This window comes from Hippopotamus amphibius, chromosome 13, assembly GCF_030028045.1.
Source record: "Hippopotamus amphibius kiboko isolate mHipAmp2 chromosome 13, mHipAmp2.hap2, whole genome shotgun sequence".
NCBI lineage: Eukaryota > Metazoa > Chordata > Mammalia > Artiodactyla > Hippopotamidae > Hippopotamus > Hippopotamus amphibius.
Genome location: NC_080198.1, coordinates 5,833,196 through 5,854,036, shown reverse-complemented (window position 1 = coordinate 5,854,036; position 20,841 = coordinate 5,833,196). Strand labels below are relative to the sequence as shown.

General features: G+C 52.4%; 1 protein-coding gene across 6 annotated transcripts in view; it reads left to right on the top strand.

Moving 5' to 3' along the window:
* Window positions 1-20,841, top strand: part of SLC6A1 (solute carrier family 6 member 1) — a 44,272-nt gene that overhangs the window by 10,988 nt on the left and 12,443 nt on the right. For 2 of the 6 annotated variants that reach the window (XM_057706532.1, XM_057706536.1), the window contains exons 2-8: window positions 14,043-14,130; window positions 14,604-14,666; window positions 16,202-16,531; window positions 16,939-17,070; window positions 17,587-17,687; window positions 18,447-18,556; window positions 18,988-19,120. In XM_057706532.1, coding sequence (XP_057562515.1) covers window positions 16,294-16,531; window positions 16,939-17,070; window positions 17,587-17,687; window positions 18,447-18,556; window positions 18,988-19,120 — 714 coding nt within the window. In that variant the 5' untranslated portion in view covers window positions 14,043-14,130; window positions 14,604-14,666; window positions 16,202-16,293. Of the gene's footprint in view, window positions 1-12,231; window positions 12,296-14,042; window positions 14,144-14,603; window positions 14,667-16,201; window positions 16,532-16,938; window positions 17,071-17,586; window positions 17,688-18,446; window positions 18,557-18,987; window positions 19,121-20,841 lie in introns of all 6 variants that reach the window. The other 4 variants (XM_057706535.1, XM_057706531.1, XM_057706534.1 and 1 more) reach the window with 3 other exon arrangements.

The following is a 20,841-nucleotide window of genomic DNA, read 5'->3' as shown; positions in this document are numbered from 1 at the left end:
GGGGGACAGTGGGCCTGGTCCTTCCCTAATCTGGGCATCGCTTTCTTAATCCATAAAGCCAAGGGGTTTGGACTGGATGCCTCGATCGGCTGCTCCCTGTGCCCGGTGCCAGCTCTCCAAGCCGGGAGAGGGAGGCTGCACGCCCCACTTCCTCCTCCATTTCCCCCATAATAGCCTCCCCGAGACTAATGACTGGGAAACTAAGAGCCCTTTCTCCAAATGGCAGTGAATGCCACTAATGACAGAGCAGATGCAGCACTGTTAATTATGCCGCGGGTATTAAATGAAAACGCCAGCCCCGGAGGAGTTAAATAGCGCCACTGGGCTGGCAATGGCTGTGCCTAAAAGTGGTGCCGTCAGCCAGCACCAAGGCAGAACCGCCCCCTCCCCAACCTGGGAGCCAGCCAGGAGTCACAAAGCCTCGTTCGTACCGGCCCCCTCCCCGGCACGCGGTCCGCAGTGGCTGCTCTGGGAGATTTTCTTAGAGGCCTCTGGGGAGTCCAAGGCAAATGTGGGCCAACAACGGGACCAAATAAAACTCTGAGCACCTACTGTGTGCCAGGCCCCCCTGTGGGTCACAGAGATCCACCAGGAGCAGGAACGCCATGTCTTCTGGTGTGTCCGGTGCCTGGCATAGCCGGGGACGCACAGCAAGTACTTACCTCTTGCTTGTGATTGTCTGTGTGGCTCCTTAGGTGGGAGCCAGAGGCCACACAGGTGGGGGCCAGAGCAAGACCAGCTGTGGGCTGAATGGAGCAGAGGGACAGGCAGGGGGACTGGCTCACTTCCCTAGGCACCACCAGCCTGGCCTTTCTGGGAGCTGGATTTTTCACTTGCTGGTGCCCATGGGCCCCTTTGCCCTCCCTGAGCCTCAGTTTGCACATCTGCAAATTGGGTGCAGTGAGGGCTGTGACGGCTGCAGGCAAAACTGTGTCTCTGAACCAACCCTAGCTCTGATCGTGGCAGGTCACAGAGATTGCAGGAATGTCTGAAAAGTCACATTTTGGAGGCAGTTCAGCAGGAGAGAGCATGGTCACCAAAGGCAGCTTCTGATTCTTCTTGTGGATTTAAAATGTCACTCAAACCTTCAGTCTCTCCAATAGCTCTGGTTCCCTGCCTCCTGCTTCCTGGACCTCGAAATCTGTTTCTTAGGCTTTTCTAGGTCAGAGAATGTCACAAAGGCCACCCATTTTAGACACCTCTGTTACAGATGGGTAAACTGAGGCCTAGAGAGGAGGGGTCGGAGCCCGCAGGTGCTAGGACCCAGAGCTCCTAGCCCCTAACCCAGTGCTCTTTCCCCTGCCCCAAGCCAGCCCAGCTCCACTGTTGAGAAATTATTAAATAGAGTTAGTGGAAGGACTCTGGTTGCCATGACGACGGAGCCTGTGTCCTCGGGAGATAATGGCGTCGCACAAGGCAGAGTGATGTGTGTTGAATGCTGATTCGGGAGCTGCTAGAGCAAGCGAGTGAGTGGAGGGGACTGTGTGTCTAGGGCTTGAGCTTCCCCAAGAAAGAGGCTGGGGGTGGGGGCAGCTGTGGAGAAACTTGCTTTGTCTGGAAGCATCCTTGCTACAACCTCGCAGAAAGGGATAATTTCCTTCACTTCGCGGAGGCGCAGAGTGAGATGCAGAGGGGTGAACTGACTTCACCCAGGTCGCACACCGGGCAAGAGATGGAGCTGGGGTTCAAACCTCTAGGGGCTGTAGGGAGCCTAGGCTACGAAGGACCTGGAAGGCGGCACACCGAGGGGTAGGGTGGTTGATGAGTTGGGGATACAACGTACTCGGAACAAGTAGGTCTCTCTCAAGACTGTTGAGGAGAGTCTCAAACATGGAGATTCTGTTGGGCCAGGAGCAACCATTCCAGCCCAAGAAGAATGGGAAACAGTAAGTCCCAAGTCAAAGCCCACCCTCCCACTTCCTAGCTGTGTGACCCTGGGCAAGTCACTTCACCTCTCTGAGCCTCAGTGTCCTCATGTGCAAAATGGGGATAATAACAGACCTACCTCTAAGGATTGTTATGAGACAAATAAGGCAGGTAGGGCATCAAGCCCCACTGCTAAGCATCAGCAGTCACTGTTAGTACCCAGAGAGAAGAGGCTAGGAGAAGTGTCTGCTCCCAACCATGTGTACGCGTGTAAGGTGTGGTGCTGGAAGAGTGAAATTGGCTAAAACAAGTACAGGAGCAGTAAATAACAGGGATCTTCATTCCAGGCTAGTGAATATCAGCAGAACAAATGAACAGCCCCTATCACCAAAAATATGCATAAATGTTTTGTCTTTGGAAGCCGTAATGGGTGTACCTCACTGTAAATATACTGTCCTTAAAAGCCTGTTTGCAAACCACATCAGGGGAAACCGTGTTTGCTCTGTGCTGGCTATCCAGAGGACCCCGTGCTGCAGCCCTGTGGAAAATAAATACTCTCACCCCCCACTCTTCATCTCTCTATCCCTAACAGCAGGTGCAAGGTATTCACTTCCCTACTTGGGGATTGGGGAGCATGGAGTTAACACCCCGAGAAACCCCCAAGTACATCATTTGCATGCTGGCAAAGATGGGGTGCAAGCTGGCAGACAACCCCCCTCCATTCTGGAAGCAGAAAGAGGGTGCTGGACGCAGGCGTTTGGCTGTTTCAGAAGCAGTGGTGAGAGCTGGCATCCTGATCACGTAGAGGCCAGCAACCATTTTGTTCGTTACCACAAACCTGTCTGAGCACATCCACCCCCAGAGTGGCAGCCTGTTCCTGGATTCCTGGAGAGGGCGGGTCGTTCGTGTGCTGCTGCTCTTGGGGCCGGATGGCAGGGTGCCTGGGAAGCAGTGAGCCCAAGCCCCCCAGATTCTGACCCCTCCAACCTCGGCAGGCGGGAGAGAATTGGGGAGATTCATTCCGTGGACAGATGAAGACAGTTGACATTTAACGAGATTTGAGCAAATGTGCTAATTGCAGGGATAGGTACCCATGTCCACGTCAGGGACCATGTTTAATGAGCAGTTTGCTCGGAGCATTTGCTGTGATTGGCATGTGCCAGTGGCTCCCCCCGTTCCCTTTTGCTGATTGCCTGTGGGTTGAGATAGCTGTGGCATTCTGCCCGGGACTTTTTCCCCATAGCTATCTTTAAAAACAAACAAATAATACTAACCCTCATCAGGTGATTTATTATAATTGCTGCCAGGTAACAAGCATTTCCTATGTACCAGGCTCTGTATGTACCACTTTACATAGTCTCCTGTGTTATCCTCATAGTGGCCGTGAAAGTACACACTATCACCTTTGTCTTAGAGAGGTTTTGCCATCACGCAGCATCCGAACTGAGACCCCAAACCAGATTTTCTTGCCCTCAGGGCCAGTGCCCTTAACCACTGCCCTATTCTGTTCAGGCTCAGCATAAATAAACCTCTGAGTCCCCTTGACTTCCCAAGTGGAAGTTAACTCATGAATTTGTTCATTGTTCATGAGACTTAAGAACATTTACTCAATAAAAATCTCACTTTCGCAAACGGATAGGTTCTTCTCGCTGTATGGGATTTTTCACTTGACAAAGAAGGGGGGAATTCATGCTATAAAGATTCCTTTAGAAAGCTTGGTGAGTGAATCAAGAACAGATGCATTGGCTAAAGTGAGCATTCGGTTGAGTCTTTTAAAAACAAAAATTAGCTTTCTCTTGTAGGAAATATTTGAGACCCAGGAATCTGACCCTTAATCGACTCTGAAAATACACACCCTCCTCATTCTTGCAATGTATTCTAAAGCAGTGTCTCTCAACATTTTTTTAAATCCAACTGAGCTGTATTAAAAGAACAATAGGATTTGTTGTTTCCCAAATATAAACTCATTATGCTGAGTTTTAAGCACCTCCCCCAAATTTTGCATGTTTCCTAGGGAAGGGGCAACAGTAACCCCTTCCTTCTACCACTTTGAGAAAGAGCTCTCTGGAGTGACTCGAGTGTGCCCTATGTGTTAGGATTGCAAACTCAAAGGCCGTGGATGGCCAGGCAGGTCAAAGAAATGAGTAAAAAGTCAGGAACAATGTGACAGTCATGGTGGGACTTCCAGTAAACTGGAAAACACATACCCACTCCCCCTCCCCAAAGCACACATCCAAACACATATGTGGGACCTATTCGGCCCACGGGCCATCAGTTTGAGATCCCTGGTGGTTCTTATTGTGACTTTGTGTGATATTAGTCCAGACAGTTTGTCTCTGGGGCTTCCGTGTGTGCATCTCCAGGACGGGGAGAGAAAGCCTGATAAACTGTGAGAAAGCCCGCCATTGTCGAGAGGAGGAAATGGAGGCCCAGGTGTGGATGCTTGGTAAGAACCATGGAGCTGCCCAGGGCCACCGTCACCAAAGGACCGCTCTGTGTCACGGAGTCAGTTCTCCATTTGGGCTGCACGTCTGCCTGTGACTTGTTACAGATCACCATTTAGTTCAGCCAGTCCCTGCAGTATTATGTTTTTCCTTTTCCCAAATCTGGGTTCTTAAAGGGCCTTAATCCTAATGCCCTTCAGAGTCCTTCAAGCACATCTTAAACAGGAGAGAACGGTTATTTAACCCCCTGGTTTTCTAACAAGTGTGTATTAAAAGGCAAAGAGCGATGTGAAAGAATGCCGGGTGGGCATCATGTCACTCTTATTTCCGGATCTAAATTAATCCCTTCTGGCCAGTGGAGCGGGGTCTTTTCAGAGGCGTCCCCTGGAGCAGAGTCTCCAGAACTCCCCACACCAGGCAGAAGAAGGGAGGAAAAGAGACGTGAGCTGGAACAGGACTGCCAGGGTGCAGAGGCCGGCAGCCTTGGCTGTTCCACTGCGGATCCCCTTGTGCCGGCCCGGGTGCTCCTCAGGGGTACTGGAGCCCGCCCTGGCACAGCCAGTTAGGACAGCTGGAGGAAGCTGTGGGGGAGGGGGGGCCTGCGGCCTGGCTCTAATCACAGCTCTTCAGCCACTTGTGACCTTGGGCTCCGCTGGGGTTTCTGAACTGTAGGCTCCCTCGCTCCTTGGGGTGGTGGGCAGGTTCTGTGAGATCACAGAGCAGAGCCTCGTGCAGCACAGAGGACATCAGCAGCACACCTGCGTCTCCCTCCCTTCCTTCCTCTCCTTCCTCCCCTCGACCTGCTGCCCTTTCTCCCCATCACTCTGCTGCTGTCCTCCAGTCTGCCTCTCTCTTTCTGTCTCTCATCTTTAATGTCTAGGGCTTTCCTTACAGGAAACAAGCAAGAGTGTGCTCCTCTCTTCCCAATCCTGTGACCTCATGGTGGACCCTGACCCAGCTGTGGTGGGAACACGGATGTCACAAAAGTCAGCAGACGCCCCCATTTGGGCCTGTCACTTGTTTTCCAGAGAGCCCCTTGTTAAAGTTTACCAGCACACTGCTGCTTTGGAGACAGGTGCCACCTTGTCCAAAGCAGACATTTCTCAAGGACTTGTAATAACAACGTCCCCCGCCGCTGGGGTGGGCCTCAGGAGCGCACGTGTGCGTCTGGCACTTCCATGGGGGACGCAGAGCAAGTTGAAGACCCAGGTCCCATTGGTGCAGAGGGGACATTGGTGCTGGGGAGATAGGACAGAAGAATTAGTGACTCGTCAGGATAGAAGCCAAGTTGTGTAGAGTGACTGGGCCTTCCCCATAACCCGCCCACCACCATCCTAGTTCAGGCACTGTCCTTCCGTCCCCTTTCCCACCCCACACACAGCTGACAGGTTCTTACCAAGTCACCATCGGATCAAATCTCCCCTTCCCAGTGCTCGCCGAGGGGAGGGACAGCTAAAAGCATGGGCTTTGGCGTTGAGCAGCTGCCTCCAGATCTGCGACTGTGGGCAAGTTGCTGTCCTCCTTTGAGCCTCAGTCTCCATATCTGTGAGAATTAAACACGAGCACCCGTGAAACGCGCTGGACAGAGTAAGCACTGAATTAACCTTCGGCATGATCACTGTTCTTATTACAGGACACAGTGCACCCCCTTTTCCTGCATTCAGAGCCCTTCACTGCTACAGCCACCTCCCCAGCCGTGCTCCCTAAATGACGCCAGATTCTAGCCAACCAGAATCTGGCCAGGCATTTCCTCCTGTCCTCTCTGCCTGGGATGGACCAGAAGCCTGTTAGGCTCGAGGTTAGGAGCAAAGATTCCAGTCCTGCTTCTCTAGCTGTGATTATTAAAACAACGTCCCCACCTTCTGTCCCCTTTCCACCAGCCCAAATGCCATCATCTCTCAGTTTCTCGCCTGAACCTAGGCCCCCTGAGCAGGGCGCCATCCATCCTTCTCTGCGCTGTTAAAAAATTTACGGCGTGGATGTTGCTTATCCACACGGCCCACCAGCCAGCTGTGCCCAGCGCTCAGTGACAGCAGGACGCAGACTCTGACGGGCATCTTGATCCCTCTGCACGCAGCGTGGGACCTGGCTCCCTGGAGGTGTGAGGTCGATGGGGGTCAGATTGGATTGAAAATTGCCTCGACAAAGCGAGGTGCTCAGTCGGGCATTGCAGACAATTAGGGGACAGGACAGATGTCAGCAAGCTGCTGATTGTGTGACTGAGGCGGGCAGGCTGAGATGAGAGAGAGGATGGGAGTCGGGAGGGTGCCGCTGGCTAGAGTCGACTCCTCTCCTTGCACACGGAAGGAAACCGAGGCGCAGAGAGGGAAGGGGCCTGCTCAAGATCACACAGCCGGTCGTGTGTGGAGTGAGGATTCAGACCGGGGTCTGCAGGCTCCAGAGCCTCAAGCTAACTGCGCTTCCTCCTCTCCGGGCCCCTGCACAGGCCCTCTCCCTGCTGCAAGCACAGGCCATGTCTACAGGTGGAGGAGAGCTGGGGACTCCCAGAGGGGATTGCCACCCCTGGCTGCCTCCTTGGGGGGCTCTCAGTAGAGCCCCAGCCCCAGGGGCCTGGTGAGAGCTGCTCAGCCTGGATCCCATGTGCCCTCTTGTTGGCTCCTGGGACACCTGCAGGGTTTGCCCAGTATGACCACGGGGCAGGTTAGCCTTTCACAGAGCCAGACCTCAGAGGACATAGTGTCAGCACTCTCTCTTGGGTTTCTTATAAAGAGCAGCAGGCCTCGTCCTTGGCGTTTGCCCTGGAGGGAACTACCATTCTCCTACATCCTAAAGATGGGGCTCGGGGGTTCCCCAGGCACCCCACTGGAGACAGTGGCTGAGAGTGTGGACACAGGAGCCCAGCTGCCTGGGTTCCAGTCCTGGCCCCCCTAGTTTCTAGCTGGGTGACCTTTGGCAAGTTCCTTTCCCTCCCTCTGCCTTGGTTTACCCATCAGTAAAGTGTGGGGGAGGGGTGAGAGTGGCAAGTGCCATCCCCGAAGTGTTTAGGGCAGGCCCTGGCATGTTAATGAGTGCCCAGCTCACTTCCTTCTTCTACTCCAAGCTCTTCCTTCTCTCTCCTTCTTTGTTAATGGAAAGTTGGGGACGTTTTCCTGTGCGCAGCCACAGAGGAAAGGGCAGCAGGACTTCTTTCCCCTTTGAATGAGTCTAGGAAGCCTCCAGCAGTTATAAAGCTGATGTGTTTTCTCACTCTGGTCGTTGGGGTGGGGTGTTCTCTAACCTTTGCATACATTCTGGTTTGGGAGGCCCCCTAGAAAACCAGATTTTCAGGCTCTCTGAGGCTGCAGGGAGAAGGGAAGGGCTTGCACCTTGGTATCCTTGTCTGTCGTGGGCTGTGGGGCCAGGCAAACCCCTCTGCACGCCGTCACCTCTCTTCCTCCCCGGAACCCAGCAGGTGGACACTTCAGAGAATTTCACACAGGCCAGTATCTGGGAGGTACCCACTAGGTGAGCAGACGACCTGGTTAAATCCTGTGACCTTGTGCAGGTTTTTTGACCTCTCTGAGCCTCAGTACCGTCATCTGCAAAATAGGACTGATAGTCATGTTAGCATCACTGTATTTCGTACTTGCTGGGCCAGGCCCAGGGCTAGAAAATCTAAATCTAGCCCTGGGCCTGTGTAAAGTGGTTACCATTGGACCCATTTCCTGTTGAGGAAAAGATTTGAGAAAAGATGTAACTTACATGAAAGTCACACTGGGATGTGGAGAAGTGGCATTCAATACTTGCTCTTGAGAAATGCACCTGGGCTGCAGATTACCTCTCAGGATTGTTGAAGCAGCGGTGGGGTTTGCGCTAGATAAGCTTCTTTCCTTCGTCTCTTAAATAAGAGTGTGCAGGTGGCTGAGATTTGGGGTGGTGGGGTCTGTAAGGGTCATATGACCCGTGCTGTGTAACCTTAGACCAGCCACCAGCCCTCTCTGGGCCTTTTTTTTTCCATCTGTAGAGTGTTGCTATAGACCAGGTGTACCCATGTAGAACAGACTTGAACCAGGAAGGAGGCTGCCTGGTCCTGGCCTCAAGCCCCACTGGTCCAAGACTGAGGGCCTAACACCTGGACCTGCAGCCATCCGCTTTGCCTGCAGCTTGCACCTTGGCAAAGATTGATTCCTCACCCCAAGACTGGGCTCAGGCTTCTGTGGCCTAAGTCCTGAGGCCTTGGAGACCCTCTCCAACTGCCCCTTCTCCATCAGAGCACCTTCTCCAGGGCACCTTCCCTGACCTCCAGGGCAATCCGTGGTAAGGGCTACCCACAGCGCCTGCCCTCCCCCTGCACAATCCAGCCTCCCTCTACCCTTCTGCACCGGATCATCCACTATTAATTGGTCCTCACATTTGTATGGCGTTTTTCGATTACAAAGCACTTCCGCGGCCATTCATCCCTTGAATGGCAATCGAAGCTGCTGTTTATTGAGTGCTTCCTGTGTGCCAGGCCCTCGGCTTTCCCCGGCTTCATTCCATGTATTATCTCGCTCCAGAGTTTCCCAACAATCCTGTGAAGTATAGGGGTCTGTATTTGCAGAGAAGGAAACTGAGGCTCAAGCAAGCGAGATATTTAGCCCCTGGTCACGCAGGGATTTGAATCAAGCTCCGTGAAATAATTGGGATCACCCATAACCTACAGCCTCTGAAGCTGCTGTGGGCACCTGAATCCCTGCGACCTTGTGAAAATGCAGCTTCTGATCCCACGGGTCCGGAGTGGGGCCCAGGACTCTGCATTTCTGACAGGCTGCCAGTGATGCTGATGCTGTTTCTGTCCTCAGAGAACCACACTTTGAGTAGCAAGGCTCTGAATCACTGAGCCATTTGAGACTCCTTTACAGTAGCTCCAGGCTGGCAAGCCTCAGTTTCCTCATCTGTCAGATGGGTGAGATAGCCCTTGGCTTCTAGAGATGGGATGAGGACTGGATGACGTAGCACCTGTGAAATGCCTGGCACACAACAGGCACGAAATACATGCTGGCTGTTCTCCCTTAATAGGAGCTGGCATGGGTCTGGGTGCACAATAGCTGCTCAATAAAGCTTTGTCCAGTGGACTGAACCTAGCGTTTCTCCCTAAAGCAGAAAACAAACTGCGTTTCCCCTTGGCATGCTGCCAAACCCAATATTAATTTTTTCTTGAACCGCAGAGTTTCAAAAAGAAATAAAAGCAAGTAGAGTGATTGCAGTCTGAAGCAAGGCTCTGTAATTTCTGTAATTACAGAATGGGAGCAAAACAAAGCAGGCGTGCGCACAGCGTCATGGGAGGAAGAGGGCCCCCCTCCCGGCCCGCTGCGCCCCCTCCCCGCCTCTGGCTCTTCACAGCACCCCACTTGCTCCCAGTGGGTTCTGGGCCCAGCCCTGGCCCTAGACAATGACATCCTGAGACTTGGCCTTGGCCTTTCTGCCTCTGCCTACGTCCCCACCCCACGCAGCCACCCATCCCGCTGCTGCAGTGGGACAGAGGGAGATTGTCCAAGGCAGCTGCCACAGGCTCCCCTCCCCCCAGTCTGCCATCTGGCCCAGGGCTTGGCTGCTGACAGCCAATCCCCCAGCAAGGCCTGTGGGGCCCCACCTCCAAAATAGACCCCCACCTCCAAAATAGACCCCCGTCTACTCATCACCAGCTCTGGCCTGTTTGCCACCATTCAAGTCACCATCATCTCTCACCTGGACTCTTAGCTCTTAAGGAGTCCCCCTGCTTCCACCCTTGCTCCTCTGCAGCCTCTTCTGGGCAGCCAGGGTAAGACTCATAAATGTAAGTCAGGCCACCCCCACCACTTAAACCCTCCACTTTCTCCCTTCCCCTTTAGAATAAAATCTGAGCTCCTTGCCGTGGTTTCTGAGACCTTGTATGATCTGTCCCCTAACTGCCTCTAACTAGATCTGTCCCCTCCCACCCTGGACTCCTGCCTTCCGAGCCTCCATGCTGTCTCTCAAACATGCCAAACTTATTCCTGCCTTAGGGCCTTTGCACTTGCTCTTCCCTCTGGTTAAAATGCTGTATCCCAGAGCATCACATTTCTGGCTCCTAATTCAAACTGAAAAAAATTTTTGTTCAGGCCAGGTAAAACAAGCCCAAGGGCCGATTTCGACCCACTTGCCGCTCTTGATCTAGAGCTTCCAAACTCCACATGTTTTCTTTTCCTTACAGAGCATTTCCTCATTCAGGGATTGGCAGACATATTCTTCCTGCTTGATTTGGCCCCATTTTTATCGATGGCTTTAGGACTTGGTCACAGAGCACACATTGAAGGAGAATGGTGCATCATGGGACTATCTTTAGCACTTTCCTGTCTCGAATTTCTTTCTCTAACTCCATCTCCCCCAAAGCCTCCCTGAGTGAGTCTTCTACTATAATATGAATTTGATCACATTGTCACTCCTGTCCCATCCCTGCAATTGGTCCCTAAGTTCCTTAGTCTGGCTTTGGAGTACCTTCACAAACTGAGCTTCCTAGCTTCAAACCTCCCTACCTTTGTTCATGTGTTTCCCTCTACTTGGGTTGCCTTGTCTCTGTTTTTGAGCCTAATAAACATCTATACAACCTTCAAAGCCCAGCTCAAATGTCCCTTCATCTAGGATACCTTCTCTGGCTGAATTAAGTCATGCCTTCTAGGCCTGTCTGATTCATATACTTTTGTAGCACTTATCACACAGTATTATGAATAACTGTAGCAGAGCTATTTCTCTTTAAAGGCTGCGACCTTGTCAAGGTCAGGGACCTTGTCTTAGTAACCCTTGCCACCTGAGTGTCCAGCCCAGCTGCGCACACACATGAGGCCCTCAGTATACAGTTAACAAAATAGAATCTTTCTGCTGGCACCTGTTAGTTCACTGGTTCAGACTCTGGTGACCAGTGTGTAGTTCAGCATGCAAAATGCGTGCAACAACTGTCCAGTCGCCAGTTCAGCTCTTGGCATGTGCTCAGTAAAAGCTTGTTGAATGAGTGAAGGCATGAGGGAAGGGGTGAATGAGTACAGAGGACTTGTCACTTGTGGTTTCACATTAACTATACCCTTTTGAACGTTGCTTTGGTGGAGTTCAGTGAATGGTGGCAGTGAAGAACCTGGAAGAATGTGTAGCCGGATTCTTGGTCTGCAGAAAATTGCCTCCTGATGAGGAAGAACTGGGAGACTCTGGAAGAAGTCCTTGGAAAGATGTCCCAGAATTATGAGGTGGTGAGGTTTCTCCATCCGCTGACCCCGCCAGCAGATAAAGGAGAAGGAAGAAAGAGACCTGCAGAACCATCCTCTGGCTCCGAGCGGCCCCAGTGCTACAGAGCACAGGGTGCCCATTTCAAGAAAGAGGGAGTAACAGCGGTGAAAAGGTTGCCTCTGCTTCAGAGATCCGTTAATTTTTTAGAAAGACAGTGGCTTTCCTTGCTGTGAACGGGCACGTGCTTGTGCTTTCTGCGTGCCGTTCTTCACAAGGGGGTGGTGACAGGTGAAGCAGCCAGGTCAGGAAGTAAAGTTCCCCAAGCAGTGCACGAACAAGGCCGCTTCCTGGAGCTGCGCCGGGTTAGCACTGGGTCCCAGGCTTTTTCACTAATGGGGGCCCTTTATCGTTTTCCTCCCATCTCTGAGATGTTTTGGGTTTTATTTTCTTACCAGATTTTATTTAGTATGGAATAATTTTGCTTTTTCTTTTTTATTAACCAAACACAAAGGTACCACTGCTGGCTTCCGACTGGCCCAAGGTGATCCGCTAGACCCCTCTGAGCCAGTATAAAGACAGCCCAAAGCAAAGGGCTTGACATTTTCATCAGCTCACATTCCCCATGGCGACTAAAAGGTTGATTTCTATCCGGCTTCTGAAAATGCTGAACGTCGCTCCAGAGCCTGAATAATAAGCCCTCAATAAATGTTAGCTGCTTTTCTTATTACTGTTATTATTGTTCTGTCATCATCATGGTGGCCTTCAGGGAAGCTGAGAACACGAGATGAAGAGTTACAGTCTGGACACAGATGGCAGCAATCTCAGTGATGGTAATGGCCGAGAGTCCCCGCACCCTCGCTGTGAGCCGGGGATTCAAATTTCCCGTGCTTTACAGGCATGTCTCATTGAATCTTCCCCACCACCCTAGGAGGGAGGTATTATTTTCCCCCCATCTATAGATACGGATCAAAGAGGTGACGTAACTGGCCCAACGTAAGTGTCGGAGGGGGCTGAGGTCTGTGCGATTTAGCTCTGGGCTGAACCTTGCAAGAAAGACCTTCTCAGTCCGATTCCTCAAAGAAGCATCAGTGATATTAATTCCCAGCTTTACATTGTTGATGCTGGAAAACTCCGCATATGGTTACGTGGCTCCCCGCAGGGAAGTTGCAGACATTTGGCAGAATCTGAATCCTTTCCCCAGTTCTGGAAATCGCACATATGTCTTCCTCGTGCTGAGTTCTTTGCAGCAGCCACCCTCTTTGATCTCTCCGGGCTTGACACGAGGAGGGCTCTATATACTCATGGAGAAGGCCACGGAATAAACTTCCTGGTGAACTGGAGCTCTCCTCCCCCAGCCTTGAATGGTTCCCTCAAAGGATAGACACACCCATTCCACCCTGTTCAACTTGTCCTGCCATCTTTCTGCCTCTCTCCCCAAATGGTGTTGGATGATCTTGCGGCCCAGTGCACACACCAGTTTCCAAAGCCCAGTTGATTTTGGAGTTTGGTTTGATTTGAGTCTCTCTGATAATCAACAAGTAAAACCCAGAATGCAGGCCAGAAGTTGCTGTTCCTGCAGGATGCTGGGGTGTGTGTAGAGATTCAGGGTTGTAGCAGGAACCCCAGAGCCAACGTGAGCAAAAATGGGGAATATATTTTGCAGCCATGGGGATGCTTTGTCAACTCCAAGAGCAGGAATGTAGCCAGTCTAAAGAAAGCCTGGAACTGCAGAGTAGAATGCCTTGAAGCCTCTCTCTTTGTCTTTTGATCTCTGATTTCCTCCCGCCTCAGCAGACCAACTCTCTCTGCTGCTCTGAAGACAGGGTGGGCAAAAGATGGCTGCCTCCAAGTTCCCAAGTCGCTGGAGAAACTGCCGTCTTTCTCGACCCTGTGCCAAATTCCCAGGGAAGGAGCCCTGATTGACTTGCTAGGGTCAGGGGACCAGCCCTGATGCAACCTGGTTGGATCATTATGAACAAATATGGAGGCTGGTACCCACAAGGTTAAATCGTGGAGACAGTTAAGGGCATCATTGTCTTAACAGTTAATGATTGACCCTTCCTCCTTCCAAGAGGGTCTGCTTCGGCCTCTCCCCACTTTCCCGAGGCTGCTCCTGTCCCCAAGACTCCCTGGTCGACCACAGAATCGGCTGCCTCCTGCCACTCCTGATTTAGGAGGCCCTCACCCCACCAGAGTCTAGAGTTCCGTCTGACGTTGCCCTGCTCAGGCCAGGATCTGGAGGGGCATCCGAGACCATTCTTGAGACGAAGAAGCAGGGTTGGTCGTAAAGTTTGGATTCTCCGAAGGTGGTCTTGTTCTCCGTGAACTCTAGGAAGAGGCAGTGGTGTTTGGTAACAGGGACTGCATGTGGGAGCTGGGGGGAACTGCACAGCCAATGGGGTGCCCCCAGCGGGGCAGAGCTAAGGAGAGGGGCCCCTGGGGCGGGGGCAGGGCCAGGCCCACGCCACACGTTGCTTCGGCTCAGCGGCTACACCTGAGAGCCCACTGACCAGCGCTCCCTGCTCCTTTTGCTCTGAGGGTTCCGTAAGTTGATTTTGGTATTTTATTGTTTCTCAGTGTGGAACATTATATCAAGAGCAATCCAGAAAACCATGAAGAAGAAAACAAAACTCGCTTAGAAACTACTCCCTGTGAACATCTTAGGGTATATCCTTCTGGTATTTTAGTTTTTGTTTCTTTTTTTAATGAACAGTTTGGGGGGAGATGGGGGAGCAAAAATAGGGTCACCCTAAGCGCACTGTTTTGAAACCCACTTTCCCCCCTCTCTCCCATGTTTGTACATGGTCTTTTTGACAACATTTCTTCAAGTTTTGGATGGAGGACAGAGGAAAATATCCACTTCATCCTTTGGCTCCTCATGGGGCCCTGAGGTGCTGCAGCCCCTCTGTTGATTTCTCTTTTCCTTCTGATAAAATTACAGAACGTCGTCTTCACGCGCCCTCATGCCCACCCCCACCGCTATCCCGAGGCTGCAAGCCCACTCCTGCATGTTCCCGCACCTGCGGCCTGTCCACAGCACAGATGCTGGCAGGCTTCCTGCACCCCTGCTGCTCTCTGCCCAGGGCTGCCATCGGCCCTTCTGCCGGTTCAGTGTCCCTCCCGTCCTCTGTTTCACAGGCTCTCACCCAGGGGTTGCAGAGGGAGCTGCTCTGGAGCTGAGCCAGCACAGAAAGCCACCAGGTAATGTCAGCAACCAAGATCGAAACGACCACCTATGGAGTTCCGTTTGGGTGAAAAGCACCCTTACAGCCGTTAAAGTTCATTTTGGCCATAATTCTACCATCCACATAGGATTTTAATAGCTGGGGAAACTGAGGCCAAAGCAATCAAGAGTCGCACTTAGGGTCACTCTGCTGGTGAAAGGCGGACTGGGGATTTGAACCCAGAACTTGTCTGATCCAATGTCATACGCTGTTCTCTATCCCACGCTGCCTCTGCAAATAAAGAGGTGAGAAGGGTGCAGAGTGTAGGTTAGGGTTAGACCGAGGGTCAGAGAAGTCATCCAAACTGGTGGTCCTTTCTTGCCTGAGGGCTGGGCTGGGCTCCCGGCCTAAGAATCTCCTTTTCTGGGATTTGTTAAATAGATGCTGGACTATCTCCTAGAGATTCTTTTTTTTTTTTTTAAAGATTTTATGACTTTTAAGTTAATTTTTTTATTTACTTATTTATTTTTTATTTATTGGCTGCATTGGGTCTTCATTGCTGCTCGTGGGCTTTATGTAGTTGCAGAGAGTAGGGGCTACTCTTTGTTGTGGTGCACGGGCTTCTCATTGCGGTAGCTTCTCCTGTTGCAGAGCATGGGCTGTAGGGGCACAGACTTCAGTAGTTGCAGCACGTGGGCTCAGTAGTTGTGGCTCGTGGGCTTAGTTGCTCTCCGGCATGTGGGATCTTCCTGGACCAGGGCTCGAACCCGTATTCCCTGCATTGGCAGGCAGATTCTTGACCACTGTGCCACCAGGGAAGCCCTCTCCTAGAGATTCTGATGTGGCACACCTGGGGAGGGACCTGGGGACCCATGTCTTTGTAGAGCTTCCTAGATGACTTGGACACGCAGCCAGGCTTGAGGACTGCTGGTGAAATGCTAGCAGGTCCTCATTGTTTGCAGCCACCAGGTGCTCACAAAGTGAAGAACAGCAGCCCGATAAGGCCTGCACTGCAATCATTCTCAAAAGATAGGGAGAGCGAGGCCCAGAGAGGTGAAGAAGCTTACTTAAAGTCACACAGATCAAAGAGGGCTTTGATCGTGATCAGAGTGTGTGCTCACCTGCTGCCTTCACCCACCCCTGCAGCCAGGGTAACTCGCTCTTCAGCCTCACAGTAAGATCCTGCATCACTTACCCTGCCTTGGCTACGGTGGCCTCAGAGAATGAAAAACCTCCCAGGTGCATCCAGGAGGCAAAGATGAGGTGCACATAGTATTTCTGCTTGGAATTTTGGTTGCCTTGGGCCACTCTCTGCCACGAACACATAACAGAGAGCACGTGACACAGATGGCTAGCATTGACACTAGCCCAGGAGACATCAAGACCACATCCTCACATGCTGACCTTGAAAACAAAAGGCACCTTCCTTCCTCCTGGAGCAGGGGCTGGTGGGAAAAAGAGGGGAGCGCCTCTTCAGCCTCTGGTTTGTGGGTTATTTTTTTTGCTATTTTGGGATGGCTCCAGGATCTTAACACCTTCAGTTCCTGTCACCCTATCCCTCTGTTCTCCTAGGGTGACCTTGAACCGCAAAACTGCTGTCCACGTGGACCGGGGCTGACATCGCACGTCCGCCTGCCAGGACCCCTGCGTCCAAACTCCGAGACATGGCGACCAATGGCAGCAAGGTGGCCGATGGGCAGATCTCCACGGAGGTCAGCGAGGTCCCTGTGGCCAATGACAAGCCCAAAACCCTGGTGGTCAAGGTGCAGAAGAAGGGGGCGGACCTCCCAGACCGGGACACGTGGAAGGGCCGCTTCGACTTCCTCATGTCCTGCGTGGGCTACGCCATCGGCCTGGGCAACGTCTGGAGGTTCCCTTATCTCTGCGGGAAAAACGGCGGTGGTAGGTGCTGGCCTGGCGACCTTCTGCTGGGTCTGGAACCCCCCGCTCCCCGCAACGGAGAGTGTCCTGCTTTTTCTGGGGTGACCTTGGGGAGATCGGTCCCCTAAAGACTCCAAAGCGAGTGCCAGGCCCCACTTCCTTCTTGTCCTTTTCCAAAGGATTCCCAAAGGGCAATAGTCCTCTGTCAATGATACCAAAAAGCTCACCTCTTCACTTTGCAAAGTGCAGGGCATGGGTCTTGAGCAAAGGACGTCCTCGGGCCTTACTCTGGTTTTGGGTGCTGCTTTTGAGGCAGCATGTAAGGAAATCATGGCAGGGCCACCAGAACACCCGCTGTGAAGTTCTCTGTGACCAACCGGGTTTCTCAAAGCTCAAGGCCACGAGCGTCTCTCTTCTCGACCCCACAGGGGCCTTCCTGATCCCCTACTTCCTGACGCTCATCTTTGCGGGGGTCCCACTCTTCCTGCTGGAGTGCTCCCTGGGCCAGTACACGTCCATCGGGGGCCTGGGGGTGTGGAAGCTGGCCCCCATGTTCAAGGGTAAGTGTGCAGAGTGGGGCTGCGGGTCGTGGTCATGCTCCTGCCCACACCCCTGGCCCCTGGACAGAGGGAGCTGCTGGGTCACGTGTGGGCAGCGGGGAGCCCTTGCAGGGGCCATGTGTCCCATGGCGGTGCTGGTCAGAGGGGGACCCGATCCAGAGGCCCCGCACACATCAGCCCGCCCTGTCCTGTGAGCTCATCTCTCCAGCAGGGTGTGGGTGCGGCTGTCTTGGCTTCCTTGATCAGGGCCTGACGCACACTCAGGTGGATGCTGGAGGATCGTGCTTGCCTGGCAAGCCGAGACCCCAGCCCACCTGCGAGCAGCCTCGGCTGGGCACCAGACGCACGTCTTGGCTCCCTCACTTGCCATGTGTGTGTGACCTTAGCCAAGTCCCACTCTCTCCGAGGTCCAGTGACGTTGTAGATGTTATGGAAAAGGACAGCAGTGACAGAAGCTGGGACGGTTATTATTACCATGCTATTAAATGAATGTCATGATGGTGTGTCTGCTCCCAGGGGTGGGCCTTGCTGCTGCCGTGCTGTCGTTCTGGCTGAACATCTACTACATCGTCATCATCTCCTGGGCCATCTACTACCTGTACAACTCCTTCACCACGGTAAGTGGCCCCTTGGGCCCTCCCCAGAAGGAGCCAGACCCAGACCCCACCCTCCATCCACTGGGACCACTGTTCTGCCGACAGGGCATTCCTCCGGGTGGGGGGCCTGGTTGTCTTCAGCAGTCCTTGTCTCCTCACAAATTGTAGCGCCGTTCGCCCATTTTATATGGACCCAGACAGCCTGGGTTCAAATCCTGACCCTAGTATACACCAACTGTGCAGCTTCAGGAAGGAGACTTAACCTCTCTGAGCCACAGTGCCCTCCTTTGTAAAATGGGAGTTAAAGTAAAACCCACCTCATACGGTTGTGCGAGGATTAAGAAGTAAATGTGTGTAAAGTGCTTAGAACTGTACCCAGCAAAGAACAAGCGCTCTGTGTTCACTGTTAACTTCAATGTGCATGGGCTCAGATGGGTGAGGTCACTTACCCAAGGTCACGTATCTGGGAAGTGGCCTCAGGGCGGACACAGGAGACCTTGTGGTACAGCTTGGAGAGCTGGTTTTCAGAGTGAAAAGGTTGGGGTTCAGATTTTAGCTCTGACACTTAGAAGCTGTGTGATCTTGAGCAAGTTGCTGTCCTTCTCTGATCTTTAAAATGGGAATCACAACATGGCCGCATCCAGGAGCTGTTGGGAAGGGGAGGAGAGATAATGGCTGTGGGGAGGCTCCGGGGACCATGTGGATGCACAGGATGTGCTGGAATCACTACTGCCAGCCTCTGGGGGCTTATGGGGTTTGTCTGTGCCACTGTCTTTGTAGACGCTGCCATGGAAACAGTGTGACAACCCCTGGAACACAGACCGCTGCTTCTCCAACTACAGCATCGTCAACACCACCAACATGACCAGCGCTGTGGTGGAGTTCTGGGAGTGAGTGCAGGGCCGTCCACGGGGCGGTGGTGTATCACTCCGGGCCAGTGAGAACAGCAGTGAGCTATTCGCTGCAGGATTTTAAGCAGGAAAGTGACATGATCAGACATTAGAAGGATCCCTGGGGCTGGAGTGGGGCCAGAACAGAAGTGGAGGAAGTGGAGGCAGGGGTTCCTGCTGGGAGGCTGCTGCAGACATCCAGATGAGCAGCCACGGTGGCAGAACTACGGCACCGGCAGGTCCCTTGAGCAAATGGCACTTTCTCCCAGTTAGTGTCATGGGCCTCGCCGAGCTCTCAGAGCCCAGTGATCACAGCTGTCAGCACCATCACAGTGGAGGGTATCACCCGTGTCCATGCCCTGGGCACCCCCGGGTCACTCCAGCCTCCGGCAGCCCCACGTGACTTTGTCTCCCCTCCGATGTTCCACCAGGCGCAACATGCATCAGATGACAGATGGGCTGGATAAGCCAGGTCAGATCCGCTGGCCTCTGGCCATTACCCTGGCCATCGCCTGGATCCTTGTGTATTTCTGTATCTGGAAGGGTGTTGGCTGGACTGGAAAGGTAAGGGATGTGCACAGTGGGGGCCCGAGGGGGATGGGTCTTCAAAGGGATCTCTGTGCTGCGTGAGGAGTTAGTAGCTCCCAGGAAACCCATCCAGTTTTAACTTAAGCAGGTCGCTTCATCTTTCGGTGCCTTGGTTTCCTTTCCTGTAAAATGGTAATAATAACATTACCTACCTTCTGGGCAGTGGTAAGGATTAAAGGAAATAATGCAAGTCAGGCTCTTAGCACAGTGCCAGGCTCATGGTGAGTCCCTTGAGATTCCCCTGGGCTGGGCAGAGCCATTGCAAAGCAGAGGGCAAATGTGGCTTCTGGACCACTGCACAAACCATCCCTGAGATCTGCTCTGTTCCAAGCTTTGTTCTAGGTGTGGGCGATTCAGAGATGGGCGCAGTCACATCCTGGCCTTTGAGGGGCAGGAGAGATGGACTGGCCAGTGGTTAAATACTCAGGCCGTGTGTTCAAACAGTTCTGAGTTCAGATCCCGTGTCGGCCACTTACATGGCTGTGTAACCTGGGGCAAGTCACTTCTTGTCTCCGAAACTCAGAAGTTTCCTCTTCTGTAAAATGGGACCAATAGCTGCTTATCCATTGGTTTCTTATGCGAATCAAATGAACTGGTGATTTTGTTAAGAATTCAGCAGCTAGCAAGAGGAGTTGTTACTGTTTTGTTTTTATTAATGGCAAGGGCAGAGCCGTACCAAGCTGGGATATCCAGCCTGGGGACACCTGGGGATCAAACTGCCAATCCAATCAGAGGTGGGGGTGGGGACTGACCTCATCCCAGCCACTCTCTGCCTTCAAGCCCCAGCCCAGGACATGTCGGGGGACAGAAGATGGCCAAGTCTCTCACCAGCCTGGGCCTGCAGGAAACTCAGAAGGCAAGGGTCTTGTTTGAGGTCTTAGAGCAAGTAAGGGAAAGAAAAGAATTGAACTGAATCAGCCTCAGACAGGGAGGTCCGGACTACTCAAGAAGCTGAAACAAGCAAATCAGAACCTTAGTGAATTACACACTTGGGCATGGACACAGCTGACGAAAAGCTGCCCTATTGCAGTCAGATGGGACCTTTGGACCCACCAGGTTCTCAGAACCAAGGCTACTGTCAGACATCTTTGCTTTATCCCTAGGCTTGGTAAGAAGCAGAAGGGCACAGGTGTCTCCCAGCCCAACTTCAGGAAGCAGAAGAATGTAGGGCCAAAGGGCTTTGGAAGAGCTAGAGCTGGATTTGAATATCAGTCCACTAGGTCCTAACTGAGTGCACTTGGGCACGACATTTCACTTCTCTGAGCCTCAGTCTCCTCATCTGTTAAATGGTCACAATAATAGTACCTTACAGGGTCATCTCAAAGACTAAGGGGGGATAATCAGTCAATATAGCATTTAGAGCATATGCCTAGCACACAGTAGGCGCTTAATACATGACGTTTATTATTATTTGTGAGTGGTACCTAAAGTTCCTGCTACCTTAGGAGGCTGACTACTTCTTGGGGACACAGAGTAGGGCTCCTCTCACTGCATCTTTTGAAAGAGTCAACGAGTCTCTCAATAAGCATTAAGTGAGCACCTACTGTATACCTGGCACCATGCTGAAGACACATTGAAGAGCAAGACATAGATGACATGTACTAAACATGTTGTATGTCCTTGTACACCCAACCTTTCTGAGCAAAAAGGTTGATTGTACCCAGACAAGAAAAAGCTAGGTTCAGAGAGGATAAGAA